This window comes from Nelumbo nucifera, chromosome 2, assembly GCF_055504915.1.
Source record: "Nelumbo nucifera cultivar China Antique chromosome 2, China Antique-T2T, whole genome shotgun sequence".
Classification (NCBI taxonomy): domain Eukaryota; kingdom Viridiplantae; phylum Streptophyta; class Magnoliopsida; order Proteales; family Nelumbonaceae; genus Nelumbo; species Nelumbo nucifera.
In genome coordinates, this window is record NC_142650.1 from 22,623,912 (window position 1) to 22,636,289 (window position 12,378).

General features: G+C 38.5%; 1 protein-coding gene across 1 annotated transcript; it reads right to left on the bottom strand.

Annotated features, from left to right (window-relative positions):
- Positions 1-10,734: 10,734 nt before the first annotated feature.
- Positions 10,735-12,378, bottom strand: LOC104595436 (putative Peroxidase 48). Its single transcript, XM_010256165.2, has 4 exons — positions 11,971-12,378; positions 11,684-11,872; positions 11,436-11,601; positions 10,735-11,206 (listed from the first exon to the last, which is right to left on the bottom strand). Exons 1-4 carry the CDS (start codon positions 12,313-12,315, stop codon positions 10,764-10,766), a joined length of 1,143 nt encoding a protein of 380 aa, XP_010254467.2. The 5' UTR covers positions 12,316-12,378; the 3' UTR covers positions 10,735-10,763.

Here is a 12,378-nt window from a genome sequence, read left to right on the forward strand (position 1 = left end):
AGGAGTCAAACACAGGAGGGGTTGAATAGTTAAATGCTTCTAATTGGGTTTTAATCTCATCTTCTACAAACATCGCCCCTTTTCTTTTATCACCCCTCACACATTCAACAAATTTATGGCCTGATTCACCACACTTAAAACACTTTAGTCTAGGTGGACCCACCTTGCTTGGATTAGGTCCACATCCTTGGTTTTGGTTCAGCCCATGGGACTACAGCTAATTTGAAGGCGCATTAGGATTATTACATGGGGTGGTTTTGCCACATTAGTTTGGGTTCAACCCAATTGGTTAGGTTGGTTGCTTTGTTTTTCTATGGTTAGAGCATGTTGATGTGCCATAGAAATATCATAGCAATCAAATAGGTCTAATATATCCCGAATATTTGGTCTCAACCCACCTATATACATAGCCACCAATTGGTCTTCAATTTCAGCTAATTCATTACAGGCCACTAATAGATGAAACTTTTTTGTATATTCATCTATTGTATCAGTTCCTTGCTTTAGATTTTGCAATTTTTGATAAAGTAAACGAATATAATTATGGGGTAGAAATTCTGACCTCATTTTTGCCTTGAGTTTCTCCCATGTCTTAATCTTTTCTTTGCCTCTTCTATGTCACATGACTTCAATTGATGCCACCATGTTGTTGCTCATCCTCTAAACCGAGTGGTTATTAAGGACACAATCTTATTTTCCAGAACTTCCTTGAATTCAAGGATTTCTTTTACTACGAAGAGTCAATCCATGATTTCTTCTGGAGTCATGCCTCCTTGGAATTCCGAGATCTCAACCTTGAGACCTGCTTCCCACCTTCTCTTATCACCACCCGCAACTACAACCGATTTGGTTGCTTGCCTTGATGATGAAAGGGAACACGTGGAGATACTCACGCCGGAGTTGTTGTCCCTTGTTTCTGACCGAGAACGTAGTGACTTCACCTCCTCAACAAGTGCCTCGACTCGTCTTCTCAACTCCGCCATTTCCTCTTGTGTTTTGTTGTTGAGTTGCTGCTCCATGATATGAGTTACTGGTTTCTTCTTAGGAGCCATAATCTGAAGAAGGATCAACTTGAACTTTGATACCAACTGACGCAGAATGGAAATGAAACACGTGAGAAAAGCTTCAAAGAAAAGAGTAGAAGTCGAATTTTAGGAAGAATAATTTTTCACTAAACAATTAAGAGAAAATTGATAACAAGAGAATTGCCTTAGCATTCCCCTATCTATTCTTTATATTGGCATACACCCTTGTGTCTCCTAATCCTAATCTGAAAACACTCCATAATAAAATCCTATTAAAACTCTTTAAAAACCTAATCTAAGAAAACACTCCAAAATAGAATCCTACTAAAATCCTTCAAAAGGAAAGTCCTATTTGAATATAAATTCGAAATAATGCTATATTGGTAAAAACAAACTAAGATGGAAACTCTGAGATGGCACCAACTTGGTAAAAACATACTAAGATAGAATTCTTGTGGTGATGCTATATCAGTAAATATTTACTAAGAGGGGCCGGCAGTGTCATTTCTGTTTCTTATGTATCTTGGAATGGTCCCAACTTGTATAGAACTTATTGGCCTTCTCATGTTCTGCATCATATCTGCAGTCCCAATTAAAATTAGAATCCACTCTAGTTCTACTCCTAAGACTGGGATTAGGCTAATTAAGCCCGGTATCGTCTAGTTCCTGCAGGCAATAAGGCACATGACTTCAACTATCTGATGACTGATGGGTGGCGGCTAAGATTGTCAAGTTTGGATGGATGTAGGTTTTTTAGTGTGGTGGGCAAGTGAGGGACTGGTCTGGTCCGTTTGAATTATCGTTTCTTAGATTGAAAGGAAAAAAAAAGGAAAAAAGAGGATCTTTTCCGTCTCAGTCGAACAATAGATCAATAAGTATAAACCAAAAGACGATTTGGAAAATGGGCATGCCATGGTTGTGGTTGCGGAGGGGGCGAGGCAGGATTTGATACCAAAAGTGACGCACAAAAAGAGGGGAAGGATGAATCTAGCAACACAATGTTGTTGGATGTTGGGGGTGGTTCAAATCAGAAACTGAAGTGATGGTGGGTAAGAGATCACGCAGGGGTAAGTACATAGACCCAATGTATATGATACGTGCAGACCCTCCGAACGTGACAGACAATTTGTAATTTTGTATTGTATGCTGTTGGCGCACTTAGTGATTCATTGGGTGATGGCGAATGCATGATACTGTGTAGTGGGAGAGTATCATCACCATCATCATAGCAATAACCGATTCAGTCTCAAGGTAGAAGACAATGAATAGTATCTCTTTCGAAGGGTAGTTTTGATATTTTAAAAATTTCAAGTGGCACATGTCGTTACGTGATAACTGATGGACTGCTAACGACAATGACCTATTAGACACATTCTAAAAGTTCGGAGTACTGCATAGACACGTTTGAAAATTTGGGGACTAACTAGACACAACCCCCTAAGTTAAAGGTACTGATTAAGAATTTTTCCTAAACTTTTTTAGGCTCACAGATCATACTTAAATGAGATGGAAATTACTAATAACTATTTAATTCACTTCTTAGTATAACTATTTCGGCACAATTTTATTTGCACTAGTACATACATATGGGAGTGCAAATGAAAAAAAAAATGCAAATTCTCATTTAATTTTGTTTTGGATTTTACTTTATTCTATTTTGTATCTTAATTTACTTCATTTGTGTTATAATCAAACAAAATAAGATAAAATTTAAAATAAAAATAGACTAGAATTTACACTTAAATCATTTGCACTGTCATGATTTTGCATCAGTGCAAATTTATGTAAAAACACAGCCTTAGTTTCATTACTCAAATAACACATTATTATAATTGGCCCTCCAAAATTCTGGAGTATGAGATTTCATTAGACTGTGTTGGTTTGAAACAAGATAATAAAGAAACATAAACCAGGAATTTCATGAACATAGTCTTAGTGCTTTTGCCCCCCCAAAGAAAAGAATGTACAAACAAACATAATTTTTGTCTTTTCTTTAAAAAATACTGACACGACAACCCTTTAAATGCAAAGGCAAGTAAACGAAGGGGAAAAAAACTTTAGTAAAAAATAAGTTGGCTTATCAACAAAACAGACAAAAACTGAATTTGTTTATATCTGCTTAGGAAAAAATTCAACACATCATCATACTCTATAAGCTAGGGGAGAGACAATTCTGTTTTATTCTCTCTTTTTTTTTTTTATTTCTTAAAACTTTCTTTTTGTTAAACTTTTATCAAAATTTCATAAAATTTAATTTAAATGTGAAACAAGGCTTATGCTTCTGTCTTTTTTTCTTGTTATTTTCATTTTCTTTAAATTTTTCAACCAAAACGACCTATTTCCATGCTACAAATCTCTCCTAACCTACTCCAAATTCCTTGGCCGAGAAAACATTAGCTTTCCACATTGACAGTCTCTGTCTTCTACAGGGCTCTCTTCATGTAACACGTTAGTCTATAGAGTAATACCTACCTTCAGCACTGTTATTGGGCCCAACCTGAGGGCTCGAGTCCGAAGTAGTGTCAAATGCGACTCAGGTCAATCTGTGTTGCACCCCCTACTGTTATATCAAGCTCATATAGTTTAGGGAAAAGTTATGACCAATCAATTGGTATCATAAACGTGTGGGTTTTTGATTGATCACAATTTTTCTAATATTATGTCTTTTCGACATTATAGATTTTTTCTATAAATAAACATGTTAGGCAGGAGAACCATGTGGGCACTGTAGAGGTTGTCAATGGAGCCAATTTTTTCCCATAATTTGTTTTCTTTCTTTTATGTTCACCCAAATCCCAGTGGTTGAACCTATCACATTTTTTTTTCTCTTATTTTTCACTCATGCCAATGCGCATAGGTCTGAGCAAGGTTCAAGGTTCAAGGTATCGACAGAGGCCGATACGTGTTGGTACTTTTTTTTTTCAAAACCGGTTCAGAGGAATTGATTTAAGTCCCGGCTACCCTATGAACTATGGTCTGACCCGATACAATCCCTGTAGGGGTGTATCAGGAAGCTCCCGGCGCGATACGAGTCGATACGTATTGATACTTTGAATCTTGGGTCTGAGGTCTCCTACTAATTTATATACTTGTGATAGAAATATATACTTTTAAGGCCATATTTTCTTTTCGGGAAGTTATTTATCTAGGTAAATGCACTTATCCAAAGAAAATAAATTTTCTATAAACCCCACATAAATCTAAAAATAATTTTTTCATTAACCAACTTTCTCATCTCTAAAAATCCAAAAAATGAACACCCCTAAGTCTTATAGGCCTACTGTAATGGCCCAGCCTAGCTCTGCTTAGTTCTGAGCTTGGGCCTATATTTCAGCCCCAAAACCCCTATTACCCTATGCTAACCTCGGTTCATTATTTTCCTATTAATATATTTCTTTTTGATAAAAAATTTTTCAACATGCTGATGCAAAACTATGGTAGTGGAAATGATTTGGATGTAAATTCTAAGCTACTTTTTCTTTTAAATTTTGTTTGACTGCAGTACAAAATTACAAATGAAGTAAAATAGATCTGAAGCAAAATAAAGTAAATCTCAATACAAAATTAAACCAGAATTTACATTTTTTTTTTTATTTTACACTCCCATTCATTCGTACTACTGCATAAAATTACACTGCAACCAAATAAATACAGCCTTAAGAACAAGAACAAAATACATGTGGTAAGAAGGATTAGAATTAATAATTATTATTAGTAGTTGTTGTTAATTTGTTTAAAATATGATAATTTTCTGCTTGGTGCAATTGAAGTTTGGATTTTTTTTTTCTTGTTGAAAGGGCTAACCCAGGTGGCAACGGGATTTGATCTCAGGTATCCGCCACAACGAAACAACAATCCTATCATCTGGGCCACCAACCAGTTGGTAATTGGAGCTCGGATTGGCTCCCCATAGAATACATCTAGGAATGGCAATTTTTCTTATAGAACCAGGGTCCCGCCCCATCCCAAATGGGGCTGGTTTTCCCCAACCCTAAACGGAGATGGGGAAAATATTTTTTCCCCGAACCGGGGACGGGGTGGGGATGGGTTTTGTATATAATTTCCCGAACCCGCCCCGAATTCAAAGGTAAAATTAATAAAATATCTCTAGGTTTAATATTGATATTTAAAATATCTCTAAGTTTTTCTTAAATTCTTAAAATCCTAGAATCCCATAATTCTATTTTTGAAGTACTCCCAAAGTATTACAATTCAGTTCCTAAAATACCCCCAAGTTCCTATATTATATATGCAAATTGTCCACAAAATAAATAATTTTTAAGAAATTGTCTTGAAACAGAGAAAATTCGGGATTACCCATTTCCGACAGGGAGTGGATGCTCCACCCCGCCACTGGGGACATGGTAGGGATAAGGAGGGGGTGGCCCGCCCCAAACCCGCCCCATTATCATTCCTAAATACACTCCACACATGCTCTACAGTACATCTCAGTATGTATTGGGAATATCTCCTATACTTATCATGACGATGGAGAAATGTTCTCATTGTATGATTGGTATGTGCTTTAAGAGGCCCTCTGTGAAGAGTCAATACGATTTCATCAAATTGATATGGATTGTTGTTGATTTATCTTTTTTTTTTAATCAATGCCCTATTGGCACCCACAAAATATGGTGAGCCAAACGGTCGCAATTAGACCTAAAAGTTACATTGGGCACTTACTAGTATAATATTGCTAAAACCAAGACTTGTACATTTATGAAGTAAAGTCAAATATGATTCAGTTGTTTGAAAGAAAGGCACAAAAAGACAATGAAACCTAAACAACCTCTATGAAATTGGAGATGGAGCCTTGCCTGATTTTCAACATGGCAACTGTGACCCAAATAGGATCTGGTATACCATAAGAAATGGATAATGGATACATGAACTCAACAAACCCTTGTACTCGATTGCACCAAATGCTCTGAATTGAACACAGAGAGGACGAGAGTAATTAACAGCAGAGGGCGCTTCTGCAATGGAGAGAACTCTGGCGGGGTCAATGGGCCAGGTTAAGTGACTTAACCTTATTGGGGGTCGAGTTGGTCTTAATCGGGTTTGGGTTGAATGAATCCATGTTAAACCTGGCCTTAAACCAAACACTTATGAAATGAAACGCCATGATGCCAAACGTGAAACATCTTTGCTTCTTGTCACATTGGAGACTAATTTCAACCAAGTTCAAATCAACCCCTACAAGATAATTTCCCACAACATCCCACAGCACATCCCCGCCGGGTATTGGAAACAACTACCAATAATATCTTGTGAGGATATACTGTGGGAAACTATATATCTTGTGGGGGGGCTGATTTCAACTCATTCCAACCAAATTAATATATGGATGCGTCTCCAAGTCTCAACTCAAAACTGTATTATTCATCACACCACCTCCATTATTCCCCTTTTATCATTGACGAATCACTTCATACATCCAAGAGAGAGCGCTAGCTAATTACAGATGTAGGATTTTAATTTCTGTGGTTTCAATGCTTCTAATTTTGGACCAGTTGGATCTGTAGCCTAGCACAATGGAACCATCCCATGTCTCATACCCGTGACACGCTTAAAGTCACAACTCGTGTGAGGGGTCCATTGAATCAGCGTTCTGTCACTTCACAGAAAAGGAAACGGGACTGGTGGTCCATTCCATCATCTGCGATGTACTTTGGCTTTTAATTACATAAATCCCAGCTGCTAACCATCACACTTGGGGTGGTGGTCATTTTAGCTTTGGATACTTGGATTAATTACTACTACTTGCTACTTTTGTTTTCATATATAATTAAGGTCTGAAATAAATTTACTACACAATAACATAGGATTCCTTAGTCTCTTGATGAGTGTGAAATTATTTTTTATAACCCAATTTGATGAATAATAATATTCAATCAAGAATTTCATGGGCTTTGCATTAATTTATGAGAGGAAAATTGCCATATAGAACAACCCAAATTAACAAATTTCTAGGATTTTTTTTTTAAATAATTAAGCAAGGGATTTCTGGTTTTCCTCCCTTGAAAATTATAATGCAAACACTTTAATTAATAGTCTGGTTATATATTGAAAGGGCTGAGACCAAATGCTCATATTCTAGTGGATTAAGAGCTTTTAATTCTTTCTTTAATTTTTTCTTTTCATGCATGAAATAATGTAGCTTATAGGAATATAACTGTTACTGCTTTCTCACAGAGAGGATGACAATTCCTGAAGCAGGCAATTAATTAATTTTCCCTGGTATAGAGAGAGAGAGAGAAACTACACCATTGAGAGTAAAAGACAAAGTAACTAAAGCTTCTGATGATTAAAAGAAACTCTAATAATGCTCCTTGTAAATTGTAACGCTTCTGAGGCTTCCCTTCTGGCATCTTCTATATATGACATGCTGTGGAGAGAGAGAGAGAGAGAGAAGAGGGGACCATGCAAAAGCAAATTAATTTGTAGAAACAAATAAAGCGAAAACTCATCGTCCTTCGCCTATGGATTGGTCCCTTTTGTCGCAAAATAATCTTCAATTCACATCTCTTCTCTGTGCATTCAAAGCAGCCCAAAAGCCAAAAGGTGGTGGAGAGACCGAAGAGACAACGAGATCCATACCCATTTGTGCAGAGAGAAGAGACGATAGCTAGACAGGTAGATAAGACTGGTAAAGGGAGAACAGATAAAGAAAAGGCCTGTCTCTTAAACCCCACTCCACTTGAGCCACAGATGGTGCTACCAGGGAATCCCATTTCCAAGACAAAGAAGTTCTTTCGGAATACCATCAAAAGCTTTAAGTCCTTCCTGTCTGGAGGCTATCAATACCAAAGGCTGTCCAAGACGCCTCCTTTCAACCCCTTCTCCTGCAATAGTAGTATCGACTCCAGATTACTCCATCAAAGCTCTAGAGACTTTGATAAATTCTACGCAGACCTCACCAACCATTACCAATGGGCGGACTCCGGACAAGAGAAGGGAACAATGAAGAAAAGCAGCAAGGAAACGATGGCGACAACAAATGAGCCCGCCGTGAAGGAAGAAGATGTCTGCAGTGGACGAAGCTTCATGAAATTGGCGAATCTAAGTCCGGATAAAAGCAAGAAAGAGGAGAGGAGAGAAGAGCAGACGAAATTCAGAAGAGCCCAGGAAGGACAGAAGCAAGGGACGAAGCCATGTACTGCTACTCTGGGGAAGGGTAGGAGTTATTTGGTGGCGCAGAAGCTGAGGGAGTTAGAGATGATGGACAGAAACAATGTAGATCATGTGTTGGACATGGAAGAGGTAATCCATTACTACTCCCGTCTTACATGCCCGGCCTACCTCGACATTGTAGACAAGTTCTTCATGGATATGTACTCGGAAATTCTCACACCGCAGACCTTCTCCGGCAATGAATTGCGATCAAGAATCCGATGAGTGAGACCGAGTTAATTGGTAGATTCTTTCCATCTGTTTTAATTTCTTCCCTTTTACTTGTGATTTCAAATCTGCTCTCTGTTTAATTTCTACATATCGCTTGTGTTGTGGTCTTCGGTTGGTGAACTTTCTGAAATTCATTTGTTAGTTTATTACTCGGATCGTGAATCAATCTGGGCTTACTTGTCTAGATCTCATTTTAGAATTAATACATAATATAATTGATTACTGCATTTTACTCTGAAAGGGAGAAAATGCAAGTCTGTGGAGATCTTAATTTGTTTTCAGATGTGGATGCAAGAGTAGGGTTCAATTCCTGGAGAGCAGAGCAAAATGGATATAAATTGGAAGGAAGGCTTCCCTCCAGTTATTTGTTCTTTGCACCATTCTTCTACTTTTGTTGTGTACAAGCTTCTTTTTCTCTTTCTCTTTTGTCTTTGTTTTTCTTTTTTCTTCTTTCCTTTCTTTTTGTTTAAATAAATAAAAAAAAAACAGATTCTGTTCTTAATAGGAGACCCTATATTGATGGTGTCGTGGTGACTTTCAAGGCATTGTAAAATCCTAGCATGCATTGAACCAAACATCCCTGATCATAGTTATGATCTCTGTTGTGTTGGATGCCAAATCTGATAGGCTTAGGTACGTAATATCAACCATTTGTTCTACTATTCATGGATGAATGCATTAAATTACTCCCATAAATTTCTACAGTAGTATTGAAGAAAGGGGACTTTGTAAATTTTGTGGGTTCCCTGTGTTGGGGTGGTCCTCTATATAAAGGGTAGTAGTATGTGGGCTCTGGTTTGCCTTTGAGCAACCCAAAATTGTAAACAGGCATGGTCAATCCGATGTGACTTATTAATGGTATAGGGACGTGGGGCCCTTAAAGAGTTAAGACCCAACTCTGTAGAATGAATATAAAAAAAAGGAAGGATCTGGTTCACCATTATTTTCTCCAAGTCATAAGGACTGAAATACAAAGTCCACCAGCCCCCCGGTTGTTGCGCCCGACTGCCCGGGCGTGGGGTCTATGTCTATCCATCTTATTCATCCATCCATAATTTACCCCAATATATCTATACTTAAGTCCATGGCCGTTTAGAGTTTAGAGTTGAATTGTAGCTTAGACAGCTCACTGAATACACCGTACGTACTTGGTATCTCAGGTTTGCAACCTGCATACTATTTGAAACCACATAAATGTTGAGAAGCGACAACCCACAAGAAAAACTGGTGAAAAAAAAACACTGGATGCACGGATGGGTATTAGTCCTTTGGAAGTTTGTGTTAAGACAAATAGAATAAATCAGCTAATCCTGTCTTAAGCTCAACAGACGGTGTGTAGTCTCGAGAAAAATCAGCAACACAAAGTACTTTTGACAATTTATGATATTCGGGATATTTAGAATTACTTTTAAAATATTTGCTCTCAAAAAAAGGGGTAAATTGTTGAAACCTCCCCTAAAGTTTGGACCATTGCAAAATTCTTCCTTAAAGTTTGGTAATTACAATCATCTTCTCTAAGCTTTTTGACATAGTTGCAAGTGGACTCACTCTATTAGAATCTTTTAAAAAGAGGTGCCAAAATATCCAAAATACTGGTGCAATTACTTTGACCAAAATGTATATTTTCTAAGTTTTCTCTACATATAAAATCACTACCCCAAATCCTTCTAATTTCTTTTCTGAAATTGCTTCCTTTTCCAAATTTTCCCTTAAAGTTGCAACTTTAAATTATCTCTCTCCTTTTTTTTATTTATTTATTTTCATAAAATTTGTATTGCTTTTTCTGGAGAAACCACTAACCAGCCTCAATAGTAACTGTATGGATATTTATTTTAGACATTTTTATGCCTCTTTGTAGAGGATTCTAACCGAGACTTGCAATTGCATCAGACAATTTAGAAAAGTTGATTGCAATTATCAAACTTCAAGAAAGGTTTTTGCAATGATCCAAAACTTGAGGGGAGATTTTCAGCAATTTACCCAAAAAAATTGGTAAATGAGAGATGTTGATTAGGCCTGGGCTTGGGCTTGATTTGGAGGCATGTAATACAAGTGAATATATAACTACGCAAGGATAGCCCCGTCCAAACAAATATGAGGTGTCTAAACGACACACCAACGGAGGGACGAAAGTAGCAGTAGACAGGTCACAGGTGTAAAGAAATGAACAACGAACTACGGTTAAAAACTTAAAATCGATGGATATGAATCAATCTTATTGCTGGAAGAGCACCATCACCAAGCATCTATGAACCAAAAATCCAAAAACAATAACAGAAACTCAACAGATCAAAATATCAACTTCAGTATCACATCGTTTTCCACCCTTTTCTCTTATACGATCTTCGAACAGTTGAGTCGGACCTGCCCAAATGGGGCTGTGAGAACCTGAAGGCTGGAGAGCTTCATCATCGCCATGGCGAAATCCCGGCGGAACAAGGCGCTATCGGCCGCGTAGGCATGGACCCACCATCTGGTTCCATCACCGGTCATCAGTTGCTGGTCGGCGTGAAGGATCCCCCTCCTCTGCACCAGGCTCTTGTAGTATATTGTTCCGAATCCTTGTCCCGTTCCTTCGTAGTCCATATCCATGCCTGGTTCCTCTTCTGATGACGTGGTGGAAGAAGGCGGTTCTGAGCTGCCGGTCCTGTTGCATCTCGACCTCATGAGGTTGAGGAATTCCGGTTCCAGAGTTGGGTCAGGGCCGTTGGTGCCTTTGTAGCTGAACAGACGGTTTCTGAAGAACTTGCAGTGGATCATACCAATGCTATGAGCACCTGCTTGCCGTGGAAAAGAATTAATCAGAGACAAGAACTGAGCAAGAACAGAATCGGAGAACTGTTTAAATTCATTTATATGCAGAATACAGATAGTAACCATTTAGATCTAAGTATGTAATTGGATATTCTTGTTTCAACGAGAACTCAAGAACGGTTAAAAATATCAAGAGTCTAAGATCGACGGCAGAGATTTCTTCACAAGAACAAAAAACACGTAAACGATTACCTAAAAGAGTGACGGTCTCTCTTTCGTCGAATCCCCTTGTTGCGAAGGTCGTAAGGGTTTGGGCGAGTTCGTCATGGGGTGAAGGAAGCTCGGAGGCAGCAATCTGACGGAAAGATAATATGCTGTCTCTCCTTCCCGTACGCAGTGGATAGAAAGGACCGCCGGCCTTAAGTCCAAAATCCGGCGAAATGTCAGATGATGAAACAATATATATATATATATATATATAGATAGAGAGAGAGAGAGACCAGAGCAACGCCATCTCTTGCAGCCAAAACGAGAATATCTGCGCAAGACACTGTTGCCGGGCATTCTTCTTCAAGCTTGGACTTGATAACGTCGATGAGATCAAAACCCTTCAGTGTTTCATTGGGAGGAGCGTCTTTCTCGGACTCAACTCCATTGCTGGCGTCTAAAAGAATGGAGGCATCGCATCCCTGAAAAAGTCCGCGAGAATAAAAGAAAAACAAATCAAAACCAGTACAAAGAATGAAATCCAGAATGCAGGTTGAAAGAAAGAACAAGAATGTTTTACTTGAACGAAACAATCGTGAAAGACGAGACGTAACAGAGCGGGTGCAACATCGGATCGGGTTTTGTACAGCTGGTGAACGGTGGATCGGATGATATACTCCGCCTGTGGGCAGCTATTCCGGTAGAAATCATATTCGAGGAAAGGTTGATCGATGAAGGGAAATTCCTTGGGATTAAAGACTCGAGGGTGATACCAGAATGCGTGCAAAGAGGAGTGTGACATCGGCGTCGAAGTCACTGAACTGGATGTGAGACCATTCTTGGGTTCACCAATCTGGTAGCCAAGCGAGAGCAAAACAGACACTGCGAGCAAGAAGACGCTCAAATTCTTCGCTAACTCCCACATTTTTCTCTCTCCTCTCCTCTCTACTCTCCTGTTTCTTGCTTCTTTCTCGATTGAGTTGCAGGG